The sequence below is a fragment of the Athene noctua genome, chromosome 3, assembly GCF_965140245.1.
Source record: "Athene noctua chromosome 3, bAthNoc1.hap1.1, whole genome shotgun sequence".
Lineage (NCBI taxonomy): Eukaryota > Metazoa > Chordata > Aves > Strigiformes > Strigidae > Athene > Athene noctua.
In genome coordinates this window covers 35,686,553-35,711,655 of record NC_134039.1, presented here as the reverse complement: position 1 = coordinate 35,711,655, position 25,103 = coordinate 35,686,553, and the positions used below count along the sequence as shown (strand labels likewise).

The 25,103-nt window shown below is 34.8% G+C and overlaps 1 protein-coding gene across 1 annotated transcript in view; it reads left to right on the top strand.

Moving 5' to 3' along the window:
- The window catches only part of CFAP54 (cilia and flagella associated protein 54), a 121,560-nt gene that overhangs the window by 83,543 nt on the left and 12,914 nt on the right, over positions 1–25,103 (top strand). The window contains exons 49-63 of the mRNA XM_074901471.1: positions 1,911–1,964; positions 3,161–3,377; positions 3,721–3,815; positions 5,279–5,448; positions 10,165–10,264; positions 11,734–11,872; positions 12,817–12,974; positions 13,167–13,352; positions 14,664–14,790; positions 16,221–16,376; positions 17,573–17,681; positions 20,202–20,307; positions 21,065–21,142; positions 21,669–21,810; positions 23,905–24,099. Coding sequence (XP_074757572.1) covers positions 1,911–1,964; positions 3,161–3,377; positions 3,721–3,815; positions 5,279–5,448; positions 10,165–10,264; positions 11,734–11,872; positions 12,817–12,974; positions 13,167–13,352; positions 14,664–14,790; positions 16,221–16,376; positions 17,573–17,681; positions 20,202–20,307; positions 21,065–21,142; positions 21,669–21,810; positions 23,905–24,099 — 2,032 coding nt within the window. The remainder of the gene's footprint in view (positions 1–1,910; positions 1,965–3,160; positions 3,378–3,720; positions 3,816–5,278; positions 5,449–10,164; positions 10,265–11,733; positions 11,873–12,816; positions 12,975–13,166; positions 13,353–14,663; positions 14,791–16,220; positions 16,377–17,572; positions 17,682–20,201; positions 20,308–21,064; positions 21,143–21,668; positions 21,811–23,904; positions 24,100–25,103) is intronic.

Sequence of the window (25,103 nt, the reverse complement as noted above, 5' to 3'; positions counted from 1 at the left end):
TAACAATTATGTAGCCTTTCCTTAATTTCCAAGCACATACCAAAACAGTCTAGAGTTATCGCTGGACAGATGTAATCAAGGTCTCTCCTATCTGAGTGGTGCTTTTGGGTGGATGTCACCCCATGACAAAGTATGTGAGCCAGCACAGGGCAGCTGGACTGAACATGTGATAGAAGACTAGTGGGACAGGTCAGGACACACACCGCTTTTGACAGCAGCGTGGATTTAACTTGATTGTACAGCCACATTCTATACATGCAATAGGATATTTCTAATCTGGTGATAATTACAGGCTGGTTCTGAAAAGGGAATTCCTAACCCACCTTCATGACTTCACATTTGCTTCCCTTATCCTATGTTGTAGACAGTGAAACTGGCACTGCCAAGCAAATTGAGTATAATGAGCTGATATGAAGTGAAATTTCCTCCCTCCCACCTCACCAAACCCTGAGAGGGAGATTCCAGCTGACCCGTGGCCTGGCTGTCCTTACATTGCAGCCTCACAATGGCTATAACAAGCACAAAGCAGCAGTATCTTTTTTGGCAATAGCCAACAAATCAATGCTCAGCTAATTAATAAGGGAATAATTACAATTAAATTTATGATAGGATATCAAATGTTTACATTTAAGAAAACACAAATATGGCCAAAGACTCATCCTAGAATAACCTGCAGTGGTACTAGGTTTTAAATGAAACATGAACTTAAAAGTAAAGTTAAAATAATTATCAAAAAAGGCGACCTTTTTAATTTGCCAATGACACTTTCATACTAACTACATGAGAAAATAAGAAACTGAGATCTAGTAATTTTCTTAGAGCACAAGCTACATTACATTCTCACTAGGCTGACCCATAAAGAGTTACCAGCATCCTCACTGGAGCTGATTTTGCAAAGATTCCCTGTTCATGGTTGCATTAGAATGCATTTACTCCTTACTGATGCTAGTCAGGTTAAAATGCATCTCTAAGTCCTTTCCTTATTTTGTATATTGTCTGAAGAGCTCACAGAGTTAGGATGAGGTCTGGTTGACTTGTCACTTGCCTTTTTCTAACTGGGTTCACATGTGAGTGTCTGGGTGAACAGCAGAGGAGGTTCAGCATTAGGTCTCTGGTTAGGGTATGACACATGTAGAAGCTAAGTGCTTGCTGGACTTTGGCACAGCTCTCAGAATAAGAAGGACCCATGTTCCAGGGAATGACAGAGATGATAGAGGGCTACATCTGGAGTATAGAGTTAATAAAAGAATTAATAAAAACCACATAGAACCCAAGTGACAGTTGTGTATAGAGCTCTCAGTTATGACGAAGGCTGGAAATGATCTTTACCTCTGCCTTTTCTTTTCCCTCAGTAGTCTGATTTGTCTCCTTGTGAGAAGGTAAAGGGATTTTGAGCAAGGACTAGAATTAGGGCTAGGGTTCAGAAACCTGAAGCACATACAAGCGAAGAAATAATTAAGAGCCCTCGAGGAGGCTGAGATCTCAAATTCATCTTGATGTGTAGCTTTTGTTTTTGTTCTATTCACAGGTCTGTGCTCTGGGGAATAGCAGAGGAGACAAGTACTAAGTCTGGAGTTAGGTTTGGGATTCAAAGAACATAAAGGCAATTGATGGTTGGTGTCTACAGAGCTCCTATAATTTAGAAAAGGATTTTTGTTGGTTTATGCCTTTTTGTGCCCTTGCTTCAAGTTGAAGAATTCTGGTGCATAGCGTAGGAGGTGTAGGGATAATGTGTCTAGGGTTATGGTTCGGAAATATAAAGCCCACAGAAGTCGAGTAATTGTTGGTATTTTTGGAGCCCTCAAAGTAAAGTTGGAAATGCACTACACTTGTCCACTGCTCTGCTAACTCACTTATTATGTACTCATATTGTAACAAATCACTTATTTTTGGTTTTGTCCATTTTACAGGACTTACAGAAATTTGACTCCTCAGAATCTCTCTTGACTGTTACAAATTTACAGGTAAAAAAAATCTGAAAGAGCTAAAAATTTTATGCTGGACATAAATATTTATTTCTCTGGCATCAGTTAGAGATTATTCAGTTCAGAAAATATACTTGTTATTAGTAAAAACCAGTAAATTTTCTCAACAGTTTACCATTCCTAAATTTTAAATTTTATGGCTGACCTCTCAAGGGACAGGCAAGCACCATTATCACCATTTTTCAGATGAGAGACCTAATATGTACACATCTGTGACTTGTCTGTGCAAAGCATACTAGTAGAATTACACATTTCACATTTTAATTAAAATCACATGTTCATAAATTCTTTTTTGTTTTTCATTTTTAATTGTTTTCTTTCATTCGCCTTGTCACAGATCCACTGAGCCAGTAGGGATAAACGTTAGCAGGTTGTGGAAAAGAAGCTGTACCTTAAAAACAAATTTATAAAGTAGAAAAACCCTACTTTCTTTTGTTATTTTTCTCTCTTTTGTTTACAGTAAGCTTGTGTGTCTCCTACAACAGTTATTAGAAGACAGAAATGAGATGCCTATCTTGACAGCTTTTGATCTCACTAGTTTCAGATTTATTTTGAAGTTGTGCTTTATCTTGAGCTTTTGATTTGAACACTTTACAGTCTATATGGAGCACTTATTGGTCTCCTTATGATTTTGCAAAGCTGTGTAGACTTTCAACTTTTAAATTTATTAATCTAAAGTGAGAATATTAAACTCAAGATAAAGCAAGGATGGCATAACAGATAACAAAAAGTTTCTATGAATTATGCTAGAATGGTCTGATACAAGAATTTTTTTCCTTGCTTAATCTTTCTAGTTAGGGTGAATTGTAATAACCGACTTTCTTCTGAGTTGAGATTTCTGAACTACAGATTTATCTATGTATTTTTTGTGACCACCTTAGCTCAAAGAGTGCTATAGACAAACCAGAATCTAGAACTCACATAGAGTAATAGCACTTATTTCATAGATGCACCTTCTACTGGAAAACTGATCACTGAGTCTACAGCAAGTGCTGCTAAGGGGTGAATTAAGTTTGAAAAGAAAAACAACGACTCATAATGACTAAGAGCATGTTACTAATATTATTCATGCTAATTGTTGAAAAACATCATTAATAATAGAAGCAGAATATGCCTTAAACAAGAAAAATGTAAAATATTTAATTTCATAGTCCCAATTGTTAACTTTCTTTTAGGTATTGGAAGACATATTTAATTGGAGTCTGTCTTTAGCAATGGTGCCACTGTGCAACCAACAAATTATGAATAAATTAACCTTAGCCAAAATGCATTTCATCATTTGCCTTTCTGCCACAATAAATAATGTACCTGAAAAAGTGGAAAAACATGTCTATTCTGTTGATAACAACAGCTTGAAGGAGCCAAAGAGAATTACAGCGTCAAATGTAAAAGGTAATTATAAGAGTGGTGGAAAAGGGCATTTATTCTGCAACTTGTTTCAAGCATAGTTTTTCCACTTTTAACTGCATGTGCATTAACGTGTCGTATTATAAACAATATTCATATTAAATGTTGCTGGAAAAATCAGTCATTATTGAAATAATAAATATTAAGAATTTTCAAGGTTTTTTTAACTATCTAATATTATTAGAGCTGTGTTCCATTCTTCCTCACTGATTTTGATATTGTAAGTCCCAATTAAAATAGAGAAAAAAGGGGCATATTCTTTAAGTTACTGAGAATGCTTTGGTTCTATGTCTGTTATCTGAACTTTCATCTGAAATGTATTTGACAGTTGATGCTGATAGGAATTCAAGACAACAGGAACAAAGAGGCACAATGGTGCAGCTCGTTGGCTGTAAAGATGAATTAAATATGGCCATGCTGAAGGTAATTTGGGGTTTTAGGAAAAGAGGCTTAAGAAATTGCAGATTGTTCCAAAAACATTGCTAGTGCTTTCAATGTAACAGAAATTATAATGGGAGGATGCCATGAATAAGGAGACTCGAAATTTCTGTTTCTGATCTGATGTAATCTTACTGGCCATACATGAAGTCTTGGTGGTTTCATGCAGTTTTTCAGATGGTCTACATGGGAAATATTGTCACAGTCAAATCTCAGTATGACTGTTTCAGCCACAAGGATAAAGACTGAAAGGGATTTCAAGGATAAAATCATCCCTTTCAGGGGGTAGTGCCTCTAGAACTTGTCAGAGACTCTTTCATGGGGCGGTATGCTCTACAAAGAAATAGAAAACCATTCTCTACCATATATGAAATGTCTCAGTTTTCTTATGTTCCTCTTTCTGATACTTTATTTTGGAGAAAACATATCAGAGCTTATTAGCTTCTTTGTTTGGAGGGGGTATTTTTGTTTGGCTTTGGTTTTAGGGTTTTTTTTGTTTTGTTTAATTGTAAACTTCATGCTTGGCAGTTTCACATCACAGAAAGACCAAAATTGAGGGCTGACATATTCTTCTTTCAGAGGATGAAGTGCTAAGGCTTGGACAATAGGCCCAAACCAGAGTTGAAATATAGATAAATCCGGTATATTTTATAACTGATAACCATAGTGCTAATAGGTATTTTATTAAGTTATTACAAACCACCTATTCTGATGTAAAAGGTGGAAGTATTGAAGCCTGAGCAACAGGCCCTGAACTGAAACTGCTAACTCAGTATGTTATCATTAGTAAAATATGTATGGAAGATGTAGCTATCTTGAATATATTTTTATCTTTCTCTGTGTGTGGATAAAATAACAGGGTCTTGGGGACCGTAGTCTGGCACTGTGGCCTGATGTGAGACCTTGTGCATAATCCAATTAGATAAGCAGGGAAACTCCCTTAGCTTCTCCCTTGAGCCCTGGCCAAGATCTGGGGGAATCTAATGTGAGACTGAAACCAGATATTTCCTCTTAAAACAAAGGTACCAGCTATTCTGGCTTGTCGATCTCTGGTATATAAGGCTGGGCCCGTGTGCAAATATTGTTTTTATTGTTTAAAATTACTAAGCATAGTAAGAAGTATAATGTAAAATTATCAAGTATAACTATGATAAAGATAAGAATGAAAAAATACTGAGAAATATTGCTAAGCCTTAAAATATGTAGTTAAGCATAAATTGCAGTAGTACAGACATAGTTAAGATGACGCTACTTTCAGCACATTGAGTCTGTAAACCTGAAAAAAAGCAAAATTAACTCCCCTGCTATTTATAGAAAAGGCATATTGTATTCAAGCTGATTTGTTTTAGGGTGCAGTGATAGTAGGCTATAACAGAATAAATACTTCAAAAGAAAATTTTTCTTTCTTTCATTATTTTTTTTAATTGTACAATGCTGTGTTCTTCTAGGGGATTTTACTGACAGAAGCTGAAGACTGTCTTAGCCATCTTGTGCAGAATATACAGGACAAATATGATGGGGAGATATCTCGGTGTTCTGCTGAAGATTTAGAGGCTCTTATTGAAACCAAACTTCAGCTCGCTGCTATTTTTCAGCAAAGGCATCAAGCAGCTTTAAGGTATGTAATGTTATGAACAATGTTACATTGCACAGACTTGACTACAGAAGATTAAAAAAAAAATTCACCATTTTTTTCTTTGAATCCTTTATGTCTACACTAATATTCTATGTTAGTAACCAGTTGTATATCTACAAATATAAGTTCACCAGCATTTAACTTATTATTATTGCTTTATTTTACTTTTTAAAAGATCATCAGTTATTGGCCTATGATCTCTCTGTAAGGTGTTTTTCTGATACAGTGTTATACTAAAACAAAGAAAAAGCTGCAATGTTTGCTTTTTTTGTTAAAGTCTGGATATGTTAGGTCATGTGGGTTTTATAATTTTAAAGTGTACAGCAGAGCACTAATGTTATCTCTGAACTGCTGAATTCTACTTTGTTCTAGAATGCCTTGTGTTGCTGTCTTAAAAGAACATTTCCTCTTGATGTACTTACTGGTGTTAAAGTAAAACGTTACAATTGTATTTTTTAATTAATGTGATTTAAATGCATGGATGTAACCTTTAACATATTAAAATAGGTTTTAGCAGGCACTGATTATATTGTTAGTGATACTGTGTAAATTACGGTTGTATCTACATGATCTGCCAGATATTTTCTCCAAATTATAATTTCAAAATTCTGTGATTTTTTGAGGTTCTGATTTCTTTTGGAGAAGTTAATGAAATTACAATTTACCTGTAACTTTAAATTAATTTGTATAATAAGGCCAACAGTTTAACAATACTCATTTTTATTAGTGTCAAGCTCTTTTTATCTAATTTTTTATTAGGTTGAAAAATCTTTGAGGGTACAAATTGCTAACTAGAGATGCAGCATATGGGGGTGTAGCACTGTCACTTGCCAGACTATATTGAGATTAGGTAGAATATAATCGGTATTTGTAACTTTCGTTAGGTCTAATCTAACTAAACACACCAAAGTTATTACAGTAAATCTTACATTATAGTAAGCACCAAGCAAAAAGCAAAATTAACATTTTTTTGGTTTTGGAACACTGGTGAAGATTGATGTAACACCCTTACTGATGAAGTGGTAGGTGATTCAGCAGGCCAACAGATAAACAAGTCTGAATGTTGGTTTTTTTTTCCTTTTTATCCAATTAACAAAAAATAAATATTTTCTTCTATGTTAAAAGCAAACTATCTTCCTTCTCCCAGCTGTCTTAGATGAATAAACAAACCTCCAAATCAGATAGCCTTTAAATAGCACAATTCCCTTTTAGCTGCTATGGTACAGCAATAAAAAAATAAAATTAACAAGGACAGGAGCTTCACAGTGCTGTATGGACTACTGAATTTAAAACAGTAAGAGTACCGCAGCATGGTCTTTCACCTGGGTTTTGTTTATGTTATTTTCAAAGGTAGAAGTTTCCCAGAAGTTCAGATATTAGGACTACTTTAGTAGTAATGCCATTAGTGAAGACATGAAGTAAATTTTGTAGACTATTTGTGGACATTTCTGATCATGAAATATTAATCTATTTCAGTGCCTTTTGAATTAGATTAATTTACCATAAATTTCTCAAAGAGAAAACAACAAAACACTGGACAGTGACCTCATCATGCTTTTGAGTGCCGTGTGGATTTTACAGAATTATCATGTTAGCAACTAGGGACCATTACTCAGACTTATGAAATAACCCATGCATAAACCCGGTTTGGCATGATACAAGGCTTGGTAAAACCTGTATTAGTAGAGTTCTGACCCAGACTTTCTCACCCTGCTAAACTGGTTTCAGTATGCAAGCCATTTTCAGTGCAGGACCTTTCTTTCTGACATTCAGTTATATCCTGGAGTGTAGTTTCTCTCTTGGCTTGTAACTTGTCTCAGATTGAAGAAACTTTTTTAGAGTATCAAGGGTTCCAGTGGGTGTCAAGCATTTTATGGATCATTTTTTGGGACTCTCAAATTTTTGATGGGTGTTTAATGGGTCTTCTATATTATCAGTTGTCAGATAGTAGGAAAAAACTCCACCAACAAACAAAGCAAGGGTATGGGTTTCTTTAACCTGTTTTCCAACTTTATTGCACTGCCATCCATGGAAACTGCTGATATATCTGCCTGAGATGCAAATGAAACATTCTTTCAGACAGCTGAATGTTTCCTGCCTGCCAGCCTAGAAATCAAACTTTGCATGATATTACAGAAATTCATCATTTTTTTCCTTTGGTGAAATGACTTAGTGGTGAAATTGTTATAGTCAGCTGTACTTTCCTATTTTGATCATCTTGTCACTTTCTGATTCAGCTGATAAAAGGATGTGTATTTTGTCAAGGGAAATATATAGACACATCACTCTTGTTGACAGCAGAAGAGGGTCACAAAAATTTCATCAGGGGAAGCTTCTACATTACAGCTTCTGTCTTGCAAAAAATTTATGCCTCAGAGTAAGTTTATGTATAGGACTAACTCCATCGATCTCAAGGAGAATACTTACGTGGTGCCCCCTAAATATGTGAGCTTTCTAATTACCCAAATATGTGCTTGTCTACTTATATGAATATATTACTACTTAAAAAATACATACATGAAGATTTGGGCTTGTGGTCTACATTTTACTCATGAAATTTATATGTATGCATGTAGATAAAAATGGCCTCATTTTCAGAACTCCTAAATGTTGACAAAGCAGTTATCTGGAGGCAGTGGTGCTCAGGAAGTTAGGTTAATATTTCTTAAAAGCCTGTATATACTCTTGGGTGCTGCACCTCCTCCAACTTTTTTGAGAAATGTTAGCCATTGCATTTCAAACAGTGTTTTGAAAAATGTCAGGTTTTGCTGTAATTTTAACTTTGATGCTTGGTTTCAGGGGAAAAGTCTTAATAAAAAGGAAGAAAAGCAGTCAGGATATTTCATAGCATTATCCTTACCGTCTGTTTTGCTTTTATAAGCAAATTCTGCTTCATCTTTTCCATTGTTAGAGATAAAGTTATCATCAAATTCAACATTGATTCATTCTGGTTTCATTTTGTTGAATAAAACTGAGATAAAGGGATGATGGAGATTCATAAGGATTGAATTCTGAGAGCTGAAAGGCAATTTATTAACAGTTTTGGTTTTCATTGTTACTTTGGGGTCTATTTGTGCTGAATTGGTGTAATCCATCCAGGTTTGCATCACCAAAACCAGGAAGCGGGATGGAATCAGAGTGACAGGGAGACTTTAACTACCCTCTTATCTCTGGAGGTTATCCATCCTGTGGTTAGATACATGTTGGCAGAATAATGTGAGCAATTTCAGAGTAGTGCAGCTCTTGTTCTGACTTGTTTGTGCATGAATCAAGAATTTTGCTTTTACAAGTAGTCTAGAACTTCTCAAAAGCAGTAAATTCACACAGAGCCTGAATCTCTCTTGCATTAAAAGCTCTTTACAGTGGTCTGGCAGTGTAAAAAGGTCTCGAGGTGTTCATAAATTATTTTTTTTTCTCTCACTTGATAGCAGCCAATCTCTATATAAAGGAATCTCTCTATGTAAAACAACATAATGTATGAGAATTTTGATTATACATTTTTAACAAATCTTTTAAGAGGTGTTCTAAGGATACCCTTAGGTACTTCTGCATCATTAGGAAAACATGTTTTAGTGGGTGGACTGTAGAATTGTAAAAAAGAAAAACCAAAACACTCCAAAAATGTTTTAGAGGAGAGGTAGGAAAGTAAAGATTTACAAATGTAGGGGAAAATATACAATTAAAGATGGAAAACTAATACCATGAGGCATAGATTTTGGCAGTTCTCAGAATATTCTGAGTAGCGTGTTCTTTGAGTGACAAATCCTGTTGTGAAAAAGATCTCTTTATGTTGGTTTTGCAAGTGTCTTCATGAAAATAATTGTATTCACAAAGTCTGCTGTTACAGATACACATTTGTATAGATGTAATGAAAATTCAACAGTGTATTTGAAAACTTTAAAAAGACAGCATAAAAAGGAAAAAAACCTGTAGTAGTTAATATTTTAAGAAACCTGACAATATTTTGTGATCTGAATTCAAAATTTTTTGAAATATGGGGTTGAGTGCTGTACCAGTCCTAATAGTGTCTGTATCTTTATAGCTGTTGTTTGGAGTGAACTCCAGAAAAGGATTTATGTTTGGGGGTGGAGGGCAGTAGACTCTGTGCCATGTGATTTCTTACTGATGAGGTTTCACCAGGATGGCACCTGGCTCAATTTTTGGTTGATGGCAGTTACCAAGATCCCATGAGTATTTGGTCATGTGGATTTAACAGAAGGATTAACATATAGCCTGGACAGTCTTCAAGGAGGAAGGTGTTTTCTTACCTCTCTTAGTTGTGGATGAAATACAGAACTCTTCCAATATATTTTGTCATTTCCAGTATTTTTACATCTTCTAATTTCCAGAAGCCCATCCCTGCAGACAGATTATGTGTAGCTGAAAGTCACAGTGTTAGTGTATATTTTTTTGTTTTGATTGCTCCAACAGAATATGATATATCTTGATTTATCTATTATTATCAGGTTCTGTCTATTATAGTCAAAACTACTGCTCTTAGTGCTGTTTGCTCACTTTCATACTGCAGTACCTACAAATTCAGAATATAGTCTGAGTGCAATCTTTTTGTTCTACTGAAGCAAAAATTGATAACTGCTGATACTTCATTTCTGACTACATCAGAGATGTCTATTATGATAAAAGCATAAAATGGCAAATATAATTAGTATTTTTTAATAATATTGCTCTGTATCACAGTGTTGCTTTGGCTTTCTCTGCAATTCGACTTCTCCAAGATGCAAAAATTTTTAGGATCGAAGTGACACATTTTCAAGAAAAGGATGAAAGGGAGTGTTTGGTATGTGTGGATGTTTATTTTAAACTATTGTTTCTTAGTATATGAAGTCTTGTGTTAACTATTGAGTGACTTGCAGAATACTAGAACATAGCAGTCATCTGTATTACATGGTTACCATTAACCTGGGGAGAAAATGATGTATGACATGCTTCAGTACCTGCTTGCCTATAGTATATTCAATATGTCTATAATAATAATTTTAATTTTTATGTGGTCAGGAATTACAGTTTTTATTTGTATGCTCTCAAATAGTAGCAATGAAAATAATCTTTTTTAAAACAAACAAACAGTGGAAAAAATAGCTATCTGGTGAAATTCTTATATTATTCAGTTAAGGTATTTTAGGTTTTTTGATTGAAAACATACTTCAGAGTATCCTCTTTCAAAGAGTGAGACTGACCAGTTCACATCTTTGCTGTGTTTCAAATTTATCAAGATTTCAGGTGACTTTTGTTGTCTAACACATAGGGATACTGGCCTATACTTTGGAAAGCCAATGTACAGAACCTGTTGGTAATACACCACACACTCACTTTCTAGCGCACAGTAAGTCAAACTGACTCACATGGACAGAGCAATTGAGCACTGAGGCCAGGTTCTGTAACACATCTAACGAGTCTGGACTTTGTGGCATGCAGTGCAGTTATTTTCTGTCTGTATTGCATATCATGGTCTGAATCTGTCTTTCTGCACTTGCTCCTACATTTTCTTAGGACTGCCCTGTACCAGTAACTGAATTATGGCTAATTTTTTCCCTCATTTGCATCGATAAAAAGCCATTCATGATGATTTTTTGTATAAGCAAAACACAGGTGGTGCAGTGTCCTTTTATTGCTTGCTGGATCAAATTTTTAGAACATGGACCATCAAATTTTAGTTATAGACTGATTATAATATGTGAAGATGGCACAGGGAGTTCAGATGCGAATTGTCCCAAACACTTCCAGTACTATATTACATTAATATTTGTTTCTAATCACCAGAAACACTAAAAATGAGAAATCAGAAATGAAAAATTTCCTTCTAATCATTACTGAGGTACCAGAACTTGATATTGATCCTGCCCTACAGTTAGACTCTTATGTGCCTTAGAGTTTTGTGTAATGTTCCTGTCTGAGAGGAATAAAGTCCAAACTGATAGAATTGTTCTCCATGACAGATACAGTCATATGTCTGTATATATGTATATCCATATATTATGGATCTATTTATGGACTCTCCCATAAAAATTGGTTTAATTTAATTTGTTACAATTCTTTTTTTCCTATAGATTAAAAGTTAAATGGCCTCCTGTTATTAGATAAATATATATCTACCCTTCAAATAAATTTCTGGTAATAATGATGTTATTATTTGTAATAAATTTGTTTTAATTTGACTTATTTTGGACTGATGCTGTCCTGTTGCTTTGTACGTAGTAAAGGAGTTGATTCAGAAAGTAACATTTCTCTTGCTTTTGGAAATATTAGGATTCTTATGTTGAAGATGTTCGACTGCTTCACAGTATAACAGCACAAGATCATATGAATATACATCTGTGGCTAAGGTGTCGTACAATGTTAGTGATGGCACTGGTAACACAGATACATGGCATTGGTGATATGAAAGGTATTACCCTTTATTGGTTTAGACTTTTGGATTATAATGGGCAAATGAGCCTATTCAGACACAATTCTTATTAATAAATAAAAAATATTAATATGAAATCTGGGGTTGTATTATCACTGAGCAATTATTTGTATTAAATTCATCTCATGCAGTAAGGAAAATATATTTCTAAGTACAGTCTCTCCCTAGAGCATGTAAACACAAAGCATTATATTAATTTTCATTTAATGATCATTATGTTTTGATAAATCACTTATGTGTAAAAAAGTTTCAAATGTTCTAGTGTAATTATGTGTGTTTTAAAAACTGTTGCTACATACTTCTAGTTTTAAAACTCTCAAGTTTTTTTCACTTTTTATGTCTCTAATAAATGAAATGTTCATATATATTTCCTAAAAATGTTCCCGGTTCTTTTTTTAATGAAGAATTTTAGTTAGATACTACAAAATACATTTATTGCAGTTTGATTATGAATAAAATGTTTTTCATTCCTTAGTTCTATTAACTCAGTAGAAACTCTTATGCTCACTTAGGTATCAAAATCATGTCCAGGTCTGTAGCCAAACTCTTATTTAATCTCTTCTGGATGATTCCTGTGAAGGCTGATACTATTTTGGAATGATACCTAAGATCAGATTTATGAATATGTAAAATATGTTTTATAGGTGAGATTACATCTGATCTACAAAATCTAATTATGCTGGTGTCTTAAATATAAAGAATGTATTTAGATCAATTAAAACCAAGTGTGGTTTAAAAGCTAAGTGGTTTTTTCTTTTTAAAGTAAATTTGGCACAGAGAATCGATGAAATGGTAAAAGTGGAATCTGTAATGTCAGTTTTTCTGTAATTTTTTAGTGTGGAAGTGAGTTCTTAAGAATGGTAGAAGATACTGTAAAGTCTTTTTTATTGTATTTTTACTGTTCATGTATTCTCATCTTTTAGAAAATGATGTGGCTGAACGCAGGAGTGTGATAAAAGAAGTAATACTAGAGGCAGAAGCCTTTGGTGATATTGGGACTCAAGCTGAAATGATGGTGCAAGCTGCTCTTCTTGACCTGCAAGAAAAACGTCCTGTGGAAGGCATTAAACTTCTTTTGCAGGTTTGAGCACAAAGGAGAAACTGTTCACTTCTCTTGATGCATTTTTCACTTGGTCAGAAGAGCTAATGCCAGCATTAAATAAGCTTGAAATACTGCCTCTAAATAGATTTTTTCCAATTTGTGTGATTTGTCCTCATAAATAGACAGCAAAAGTAGTAACTACTGTGGTTTATGTTTTCTGTGTCCAAACAGAATATCATCAGTTTACTCCAAGAAGATACATTTATTTCCCTTCCAGCTTCTTTGACTCTTGTGAAAAGTATGCTTCTGTTGGCAGACATACTAACACTGCAAACAGTAGAGGATACAGAACATTGCCCTTCTACAGTGGAACCATTAAACTTACTAATTTTGGCACATAAGCTTACCATTAAAGCAGTGAGTATATGTTGGTGATTTACACAGCATTTTAAAGTCCTTCCGACAATCTTAATAATCAATTCTGGAAGCTATTTTAACAATTTATTAAAAAGGGCTATTCCTATTAACTGATCACTTCAATTTTTCTTAAATCACATAATGTAAAGAAGTAATTCATCTCACCAAACTTATTTATGCATACCCATCATGCATACTCATACATCATCATGTACAATCATACTACATACATCATACCTGTATGTGGCCAGTATCTTCATGCAATTTTAAAATATTGGAATACTTGCAAAATGTACATCCATATGTGAAATAGATAGTTTGTCTTTTAAAGAGATGTGGAACGCTCACTTTTCCAATTTGAAATGAGGGATATGTTTGTACTCAGCACCTTAGGGAAGATGTACATCTCAAAATTCCTAACTCTTGAACATCCAAGTTTAAGAATTTAGCTTTTTATTTTAACAGAATAATTTGAATTTGAAAATCTATATAAAGAAGCATATTGTGTATGATGTTTTAGATTGACACATCGTTATAATCAGTATGAAGAAACCATTTCCATGTAAAAATTTAAATATGCAAAAAAATTCTAAATACATTAAATCTGTGAGAGGAATGTATAGTAATAAATAATTTACCTATTTGGTGATCCAAAAATAGGGATGCATTTCTTCAGTCTCTACCTGTTCTTGATACAGTTTATAAAGAAAAGCTTTTGGATCAAATTCTTTCTTCATATTTCCTAATACAGAAGTTTAATCCATTGAAACATTTGTTCCCCCAAGCAATTATATATCATAAAAATCATATGAATCACTTCAGACTCAGACTTTCATGTGTGAGACTTGCCAGCCTTCAAGAGACTTAACACTTTACAGCATGTCCCCATCACCTTATTTCCATGAATGAAAAGTTTGACTGGTCCATGCATGTTATTTTCTTTTTCTTTTCTGGCCTTTGTTGAATGTCAAATTTCTTTGTAGAAATGACATTTTCTTTCTAGGACTCAGGTTACTTGGGAGATCTCTTTCTTCAAGACTGATTTGAGGGAGTTTGCTTTTAGAAATCAAAGCCTAACATTAATAAATTTGATCAAGAGTTCATTGAAATTTTTCATGTGCTACCAAACTGCTCTGCAAAGAAAAGTATAAACTGAAGTAAAGGGAGTTTGGGAGTATCAAGCCCTTTTCTAGTGCTCCTTTACAAGACACATTTGAGTTCCAGGATTTTGCAGTACCTAAGTTAATTTTTCAAACTGCTATTTAATTTGCTGTCTGCACCTTAATTATACAAAGCATTCTGTTTTCCTAGATTTTTCTTTGTGGAGAACCCATTGAATGGCAAATAGAAGACAGTACATTGGCCTGCCTGGTCCTACCTGCAAAAAATATCTATGTGCCGCATATCAACTTGCTAGCCCAAGTCAAAATGAGAATTGGTAAGAAAAATGCAAGTCATTATTATTTTTCATTTTTCCTCAATTTTAATTCATATTTTATGCAACAGCAGATAAACTGATGCATGAGAAGTGAATGTAGTAAATAAATTCTTTTTATTATACAAATAAAATATTTTGAAAACCAACAGTAGATGCCTGTTTGACTCCATGCAATGTATATAATCAAGGTATAATTCTTACGGGACCTATAATCAACAAAGGCTTAAATATTAATATTATAGCTTGATGAAACTAATGGGAATTTCAGTTTTTTAAGTGGAAGTTAACAATACTTTTCCAGCGTCTGTACAAATTAATATAATTCTGTGAAAACTTCCTGTATATGTTCCATCTCTCTGGAAGCAGTTATATGGGAACTAACTAATGATATCAAATCATATGGAATAATAGTGATAATTCTCTATCCCAATAAACTGAAGTGTCCATAATTGTCGTTGCCCTCTAATTTAACAACTTCTTGATAACTTTTCTTTATACAGAAACTTGGAAATACTCTGAATAGTAGCAGAAGATAACCTTTAAGATGTGTCTGAGACTGGTTGCTGCATAGCAAATACAGGGAAAGAAATATCATCTCCATGTTCCTTCTGCTAAACTTAATTTGCTGTATATCTGACTTACAATGGACTAGAAAATCTAGAAATCACTTACTGCACTTTTGTTCGCATGGTGGAGCAGCCTCCGAGTGTTCTGGATTCTTTTTCAGGAAGACATGTTCTAGGAGTACATTGAGGCACCCCAACCATTACTTCGTATTCATCCCTTAGGACTAGAATAGTTGTAGTCTGAAGTAAACACTCTGAAATGTATCTGCTGTAGCTGTCAGGTCTTCAGCACCAGCTGGTTTGCTCTAGAAATCCACTGTTACTGTGCTTTACTGCTTGTCAGCACAGGCACTGCCAGACTCATGCATAGCAATGGCTATGTTTGACCAGTTCCAGTCTCTGAATCTGCATTTTTAGGAAGAGCCTATGAATACAGATTAATATTGGGGAGTATAGTATAAGAGGTATGCAATACATCAAAGAAGCCTTTAGAACTGGTTAGTAGAAAAGGAATTTGGAAATTTGGATATGTTCAGAGAGGTTTAGGTTTTGCCTGTAACTGCCACATTTAATAAAGTTATGAACTAGACTATGCTAGTCTTACCAAATAGTTTGTGAAAGGGTTGATTTGTGTAGCCTGATCTTCTTTTGGATGGCCTAGGTAGACCTCAGTGTCATCATAAAGTAGTGAAACAACATTATAATTCTGTATTAATCACTTGGATTTTTGAGAATTGGATTGTAACAGTAAATACGTAACAGCATTACTTTTTAAGGAAGTTGCTTCTTTTTTGCGTAATTTGGTTTTATATTAAATTATTTACTAAGAACTGTCTTTTTTTTTTTTTTTTTTTTTTCCCTTAGGACACACATTAGCTGAAAAAGTAGCCTGTACATCTGCAAGAAGAGATCCACTGGAATGGCTACCTGCTCTCAAGCATTTAGAAACAGCATTGAAACTTTGCAGAGCATCTGCCACAAAAAAATTAGATATGGAAGCTGAACTTCTTTTTCAGATAGGTAATGAAACCCTCTTTTGTACACCGTGATTGTCTTCCTAGGCAATGTTAAGCATGTGGCCTCTCTTAAAATGGAGACATTTTACTGTAAAAATAGAACAGATTTGGGTATTTCTCACCCTGTCTAGCTGCAGATGTCTCTCCTGTGTTTAGTATCAGACCAGCATAGTTCAGGCTGCATTATGCAACAAATAATTTCAAAACTGCCGTAGAACTCCCACCTGTATGTTATCAGGGATCAAAGGGTGTAGCCTATGAGCTTAAGGACACTGTAGAAGGCTAATTAGCTCCTTTGCATCAGTCTGAACTAAAGAAAATGAGAGGCTCAGAAAGTATTTCTAATTCATTTAACAAAGCTAATGAATTACATAGTGTTTGCATGTGTTTGGGTTTTAGTGGCATTGTTTTGCACCAGGAGGTGTTCGTTTGTTAGGATCACAGCCAGAAAGGCACTTAAGACTCTGCAAAGTATCTCTTGAAATGTCATTTATTGGAGTTAACACTATAAAGAAAAAGAAGAGATATATAAATAATATTATCTTCCTTCAGATGCTGAGAACCCCAAGTTGTGCAGTATTGAATGTGCTTCCAATCAGGGTGCAGCACAACACACAGATCCTGTCTGTGGAAAGGTTGCCTCATTTTGGTCTTTTGAGTCGTTAGAGGATTTTCTTAAAACAATTCTATTCATCATTTCTACTGTCAAACAAAAAACATATTCACAGAAGAACTGCTTGCTGCACTTTTACAGAAAGGGCAGGTGGTGTAGTTACTGGTACAGAGAAGAGTATGCCAACAGGCTAGTCTGTTACAGCTAGCTGGCTACATTTATCCTGCAGCTGAGGGATGTGCACAGCACAACACAGGCCTGAGGGCTGCACTGTACGTGCAGCATAGCACAGCACAGAACAGGCCTATGCCTGTGCATTAACTCCACCATGTACAGTGGTCTTCTCGTTAGGATCACTACACGTTAGGAGTCATGATTCTAAAGTCTGATTATTTTAGCTACTCTGTGATGTGCTATACAAGCATTGCGCATTACATTTTAAACAAACTGGAAAAGGTTTTGCTTATCAGGAAGAGAATAGATGATGCACTATGTTGTTCAACTTCCTGGAGGGAAAACCAGGTTGGTTCTTACAGGCAAAAAATAAAAACAATCTTGCAAATCTGCTTTCTCTATTTATTTCTTAGGTAAGGTAGAACGCCAGGTAACTGAAGCAGGCAATAACAAGTCATCTCGAGCAGCTGAAACCCTGTTGGAAGCTATAAGACTCAGCCAGCAACATGATCAAAAATTTGAGTAAGAAACTAGTTATATAACTTTCAAAATAATTTTAATCACACATGAATGTATTTTTATGATAGTTTTCTGAGATTTGGTGTAGGAATTCTATTATGAAGCACCTTTTATGTTTTGGAGAGTTTTCTTCTATTGCTGTAGAGAAGAGCTACTGTATATTTATTCTCTTATTTAAAACAAATGCTGAGAACATTTAAAAGCATATTTTAGAGTACACAACGTTACAGCTTTTGGTTCTATTTCCAAATTTGTACCCTTTCTGTCAACACCAGGAACAGAGCTATCAATTAAACAGGGGGTTTATTCATATTTCAGAAGATGAGCTGTGGTCTGCCCCCTTCCAGATAATACAAATCCAGTTTGAAAAGGTTAGCAGCCAGAAATAGTCTGAAGAACAGAGGCAGAAGGAGCATAGGAAATGTGTTTGTAACAGATATCAGGACAGTGACTTTGGCATTAGTTATCAGCATAGAAGATGCCTGAAGAGCTGAGCCAAGCCAGCCAATAAATTCTGTCAAGCAGCTCTGATACATTGGAGTTTAGGGTTTTTTTAGTTTCTTGACCAGTCTTAATGAATAATGTGCCATGTCTGGTTGTAGACAGTGTAAAGGCAGAAATTTACCTTGCTTGTTTGGGTATTCTGTTACTTAAGTTAATAAACCAGAACTCTGAACGCAGAGCAGTAGCAGAGTAATAAACCTCTACAAGCAGTCAGCATCATGGAAGATAGTACAGCAATGGACAGCAGTGATGTTTTGCAAGTTTAATTTGCTACACTTCATTTGCTACTGTCTTTCTAAAAGAATGTCCAGCAGCATCAATGGACCTTGGCTTTCTTATTTTAGAGAACTAAACATCCCGACAACCTTTCTATGAACCCTCTGATATCTATGGGATTGTTTAATTTAAGTTGTTTCTTGATGTCTCAAATCCTTCTTTGTTAGCAAGACTAGAAAGTTAACTAAATTGTCACCAACTAAGTGTAGAACTTGCCATGTTCCCACTTAGTTTGCCCTATCTTGAACTGTACAGCACTCTTAGACTTCTGTATTTTGCTTTACACAAATCATACCAAAGCTGGAATTTGTTGTACTATATAAACGCCAACTCTGGGCACTATGACTCTGTCCAGACTAGTAACTACATGAGCAGGAATTTGTTGCTATGCTTAGGAAAGCTAATTCATAGAGGAGATCTGGAGAGATCTTCAAAATCAGGAGGAACCTGCATAAAAAGACTGTTATAAACCTATAGGGAATAGAAATGTTGGAGAAGTTCTCCAGGTGTAGTGATTTTCAGCAGGTTGACAGAAGTAATTCTGCCCCTCTACTCCACTCTGGTGAGACCCCCACCTGGAGTACGTTGTTCAGCTCTGGAGTCCTCAGTTTAGGAAAAACATGGACCTGTTGGAGCAGGTCCAGAGGAGGGCCAGGAAAATAATCACAGGGCCAAAATACCTTTCCTATGAGGAAAGGCTGACAGAGTTGTCATTGTTCAGCCCGGAGAAGAGAAGGCTCTGGGGAGACCTTATAGCAGCCTTTCAATAATTAAAGGGGGCTTATAAGAAAGATGGGGACAGACTTTTTAATAGGCTTGTAGTGGTAGGACAAGGAGTAATGGTTTTATACCAGAAGAGGGTAGATTCAGACTAGATATAAGGAAGAAATTTTTTACAATGAGGGTGGTGAAACACTGGAACAGGTTGCCAAAAGAGGGCCCAAAGATACCCCATACCTGGAAACATTCAAGATCAGGTTGGACAGGGTTCTGAGCAACCTTGTCTAGTTGAAGATGTCCCTGCTTACTGCAAGGGAGTTGGACTAGGTGACCTTTAAAAGTCCCTTCCAACCCAAACCATTCTATGATTCTGTGGTTTTTGCCTGGTTTATAATACTACTGTAAAAATAGCTGAAAGGAGAAGGAAGTATAGGAGGAGAACAGGAACCGGTGAGCGCAGGCTGTCTGAAGATGTTTTCTGGTACAGAACTCAGAAGGTTCATCAGCTGAGCCCAATGGAGAAATAAAAGACTGTTTTGGTCACTGTGGGTATTTTTGCAGATTCTTGGAAATTTGACTGAAGACCCATACCCAAATTCAGCCACTCATGTTTCAGGGAAACCAGGACAATGGATACATGCCTCAACTTGAGGAAAGAAGAGGAACCAACACAGATTCTGTACAGAAAGATCACATCCCTTGCAGAATTACAGTTTTCTTACTAAATGTTTGCAATTTATTTATGGAATATTTGTTGCACATAATGCAAACTATATGTGACATACTCTTAAATCAATGTGTTATTTGTTAAGCATACCATAGGGATGTTTTAGACTCACTAAGACTTTAAAACAGGATCACATGTCTTTGTGAAAGAAGATACACTTTAAGTAGATGATGAGGGCTGGATGAATGATTTATCTGGTGAGCCTGTCTGGCTAGTCTTATGCAGGAGTCAGATTGTATCATTGAAATGCTTACTTTGATAGTAACATTGATTGATCTGCTTGTTGTTTCTTACAGGTTAATGAGAAGATCATACCTTGAAATAGCACTATTATATTTGCATTTTGCCACAAATAATGAGGATGTGTCACAGACAGATAAGATGGTGCCTTCCAAATCAAACGTATGTTTTCTATCTTTTGGGTAGGGGCCCTTCAAAACAGGAAATATATTTCTGTTAGAACATTGTGCCAGACTTACTTACAGTGACTTATAAATCATACTGATACTGAAAATCCTACTAGAAAAATCACACAAATACAGTACAGCAGTAGAATTTTATCTTGTTTGATGTTATTTCTCATGTTTATTGCATTGAATGATAACATTTAATATATTTTTCTGTATAAAATAGGAAGAAACAGAACCAACAGTGTTTTCATTTCTGATTGTATACTAATTTGTACCTTGCAAAGAAAACATAACATTCAAACCTGGTTTTAAATGCTAATATTTATACTTTGCCAGATTTCAATTTTTCATTACAAATATGAGCGACAGCATGAGAAGTATAAAAGGCTTTAACCACATTAAAGTGGCTACATGCCATAGATTCAAAGTGTAATATGTAACAGAAAAGAGGTAATAAAGATTTCAGAAAATGGAAAATGAGAAGAAAACTATACAGTAGTAACCGTAGTATGAGCTGCTCTGAGAAAACTTTTATAGGAGCAGCCAATTAGAATGCTCTGGATAATTTTTTTTCAATTTTAGCAATTAATCCATGGATTTGCAATCAATGCTGATTCTTAAAACTTGTAAATAAAACATTAATTTTGTAAGTAGGAGGACTATTTTCTATATTTAAAATATATTTTACTATAATATATTTAGAATACTAATTATGAACTGGTATATAATTTTAGACCTCATCTGGAGAGCTCTCTTCTCCTAAGGAGGCTCTGAAATCAGAAGGCTACAAAGTACAAGCCTGGATTGCAGTAAGAGCAGCTACTCAGGTCGGTGCAGTATTCTGAAGAGGTAATATTTTGGGATTTTAAAATTTCATCTTATGCTACTTACACAAGCAGACAAGACAATGCAAACAAGGCAAGAAATAAGGTTTCCTGAAATTTCTGGTATGGGTCTTATTTGATGAAATTAAAATGGACACTGAGTAGTGCATTTAATCTCTCTTGGACAGATCTGATTCTGTTTACCTCAGCTTTGAATCAGTGCAAATAAAACAGCACACTGCCTGATATGTGTGCACATGTATTTGACATGTGGGTAGACATCAGTGGCATACAGGCGAGCATATCTTATTTGAAATCACTTACGTAGTAATTAAGCTGTCAGCAGTAATGATTTATTTAAGTATAGTATGTACCATATGTCAGAGAGAAATAGAGTATTTTCCTGAATTTCAAAAATATAGTATGTTGAGTAATTAATTTTTTGTCATCCTCTTGCTACTCTCAGATTTTAAAATCTGTGTAAATACTGTAGTGAACTGGTTCTGAATAAAATAAATATTATTTTTAGGTCAGTGAAGCTGTGCTTGCTTCTCAGCTATTAATTGGAATGAAGAATGTTAAAGAACAAAGCATGAAGGATGCAGTGCAACAGGAAATCCCAGAATTTGCTTCCATGGATCTTCTTGCTTCATACAGAGATTTCTTATCTGGTATTCCTTCATACCTAGTAATATTAAAACATTAAATAACTAAAAACTATATATGCCATGTAATCTAGTAATACATGTAATATCTAATTTTAATTTATGAAAAATTTTAAGACAAAATTGGAAAGTAAAAGCAAAATCCTTGATCTGCATAGCAATACAAAATATTGAGTAGACCTGATGAATCTTTATAAATATCAGCCTGTGCATCTGTTTAATAGGCTAAGAAAAATTGCACTGTTTGCGTACTGTGGCTCAGAATGACAGAGTGCACATACTGCCATAGTTTTAGAACAACACATAGACCTTTGTCACAGGACTTCTAGAGCAGGTCTTTGATACCCTATCACTCATCACTGCTTTTTTTTTTTCAAACACTGATTTAGAACAGTTTTTTTCCTCTAGGTATATTAGCTTTGCCTTGAAGATATTCAGTTTTTCTTTGGTTTTGCAAAGACATGTTGGTGTTGAATAGCTTGTCTCTTCTTGCCCCCCCTCCCCAAAAAAACCCCAACAAACCCCAGACATCAAAATCAACAAACCCAAACTCTTGCAAAGTTATCTGCCTGAGTACTGTATTTGAAAATTCAAAGTCAATACAATAAAAAATTTTCACAGTCTTTCCAGTCCAATGGATCATCATTTAGAGATGCTTTCATTAGCTTGGTAGAACTTTGCCTTTGCCTGGTTTATTTCCTATTTCTGCATTTTTTTACAGCTAATGGAGCAATGAAATGAAAGGTTTTCATTAAAAAAAAAAAAAATCAGTGAAACTAGGAATTCTGGGAGAATAGTTGCCAGATGTTATATAAACACTAAGGCAAAATATCTGTATTTATTTTTAAACTGGGAACCATTAATTTTGTGGTAAAATTTTGGTACAGTGGCTTAATTTCAATCATCCCAAGTGACTGACAAAGATTGAATTGCACTGCCTGATAGTTGCTGGCAAAGCTGAGCAATGTCTGCTTACTGTACAGTGTTTAAACATATGTGTTTTGATTGGCTTATGAAAACAACTGTTGTATGCTAAGACTCTCCATCAATCTGATTGTTTTGTACTAGCTCCATTTGCTTATAATTACAGATCATTTTTTCTTTTAGTAAATGCAGCAGGTGTTTCTCCTGATAGTTCTGTTAGGGATTACAAAGAAGAATACAAAATACAGAAAAGCAATAGTAGGCCAAAATATATAAAGGTAAATTGAAATGGAAATGATCAGCACAGCATGCTAAATATTTTCTGTAAAACCATTAGTGAAAGACATTGTTTAAGTTTCATCTATAAACAATGTAGCCATTTTAACTAAATTCTGTTTTTCCAATTGACAGTGAAATATCAGTAATGATAGAGACATTCAGATTTTGTAGAAGCACACAATTATTTTCTGGAAGTTTACTATTTGGAATTACTGTAACATAATGTTTATTCAATTTGGAAAGAGAAGCAGAGCAGAAGAATTGTGTAGGCTTTTGAGAGAGCCATGTACTAATACAGTAAAAGAAACCATAAGGAGTGATACAGTGATAACTGTACTGATATTTTTTCCCTATTTTTGCATAAGTATAATGTTTAGGCAGCACCAAAAGAAAATATTTTTTTAGTCCATAGTCAAGAACACATTGATAATGTGCTTAATATCAAAAAGGAACTGGATTGAAGCTAACAATAAACATTTCAGAGTACCTAATTCTCCTGAGTTCAGGTCAATGTAACTGGGAAGTTCAACTGCTATAGTTATGACTGGTGACTCTTAGTGTTGTTTCCATTCAGTAAATATCTTCTATTGGACAATGTATAGAAATAATGGTTTTATATTTAAATTCAGAGAGAGAGTGAGCACCTTGCTCTCTATCCCTTTTAGCTTCTTGCAAGGACTGGTCAGATTCCTGGCCATGGTCTGAGAAATATTTTCTTTAGTAGCTCAACTAATATTAAAGCAGAAGAGAAAGGATTTTCCTCTTAGGAAAAACATAACCAGGTTTACAAGTTACATTTTAGTTACACATTAGTCAACTCCAACACAATGCAGAAATATCTTTTGAACAGAAATAATTCACTTAATGTGTATTGTTGAACTGCTATCGGATTTGCAGATGGATACAATGTTGTCTTTGAAAGCCCCGAAGTATCTTCTACTGAAAACAAACAAATTATACAAGACAAGCAGAGTGAAGGAACAGAAAGTCTTGCCATCAAGGCCAGCCAGAAGAAAGAGACAATAACATGGGTTCACTTAATTCGCTACCACAGTTATTTAAAAAGACTTTACAGCACAAACCTTCTATTTGGTATGAATCTTTTCTTCTTTCTAGAAACCTGCCATAGGTGAGATACTGTTCTTGGGGGCCAATAGTGTCAGATTCGAACGCCATCATCTGAGATAGTATTGCTTTGAGTTCCTTTAAATTGTATAAATGCTAAAAAATCTTAACTGAAATCAAGGTTTGTGTCAGTTTGCAAGTATTGTAAGTGAAGATATCATTCTTTTTTTCATAATTATTAATAAGCCTTCATGACACCAGGAAAAGCATCCCTCAAAACTTAATTGCTATTACTGTATCTGAGGCCTTTTTAAAAAATGCATAATCTATATTTATTTTCAATTCTAAATATATCAGACTTAAGTCACAACAGAAACAAATCTGTTCAGTTTGGAGACCTGTTTCTGAGAACTGAGCGTAATGTAAATGGAAGGGCTGAGTATTATTGTGTTTTGACTGGAACCCCAGATGTTATATACATACTTGGTTTATTTCACTGAAAACAAAAGATATTCATAGATAGGACCTTTCAAACAAAGTAATAATCCATTAATTTCAAGGCTCTAATACTATGCATCTACATCTGATGGCCAGCTCCTGGATATACAAGTGATGACCAGATAGGTGAGAACAGAACTAGATTGTACAGGTGCTGCCTAGAGAGAAACCTAGCAACTCCAAAAATAATGATGTCAGAGAGGGTTGGGTTTTTCACAAGCACCAAATGAAAGGGAAGTATTCTACCTCACCACAGAACTATAAGGACAGTAAGATATCTACAAGTGGGTGTCAAATTGTGCATGTATATCTCAGCTGTATTTACCAGTGACGGAGCCTAGGGAGCAACTCAGGTGATCAGCCACTAGCTGTCTAAATTAGGGTTTTAAGAGCTCTTTTGACTGTATTGAATAAATATGTGTTTATTCTAGTGGGTGCTTAGACATCTATTAAACATACTGATGCTTACACATTTAAATTTTAGTACCTAAACCTCAAAACTGCACCTCTCATTTTATGCTACTTTATAATGT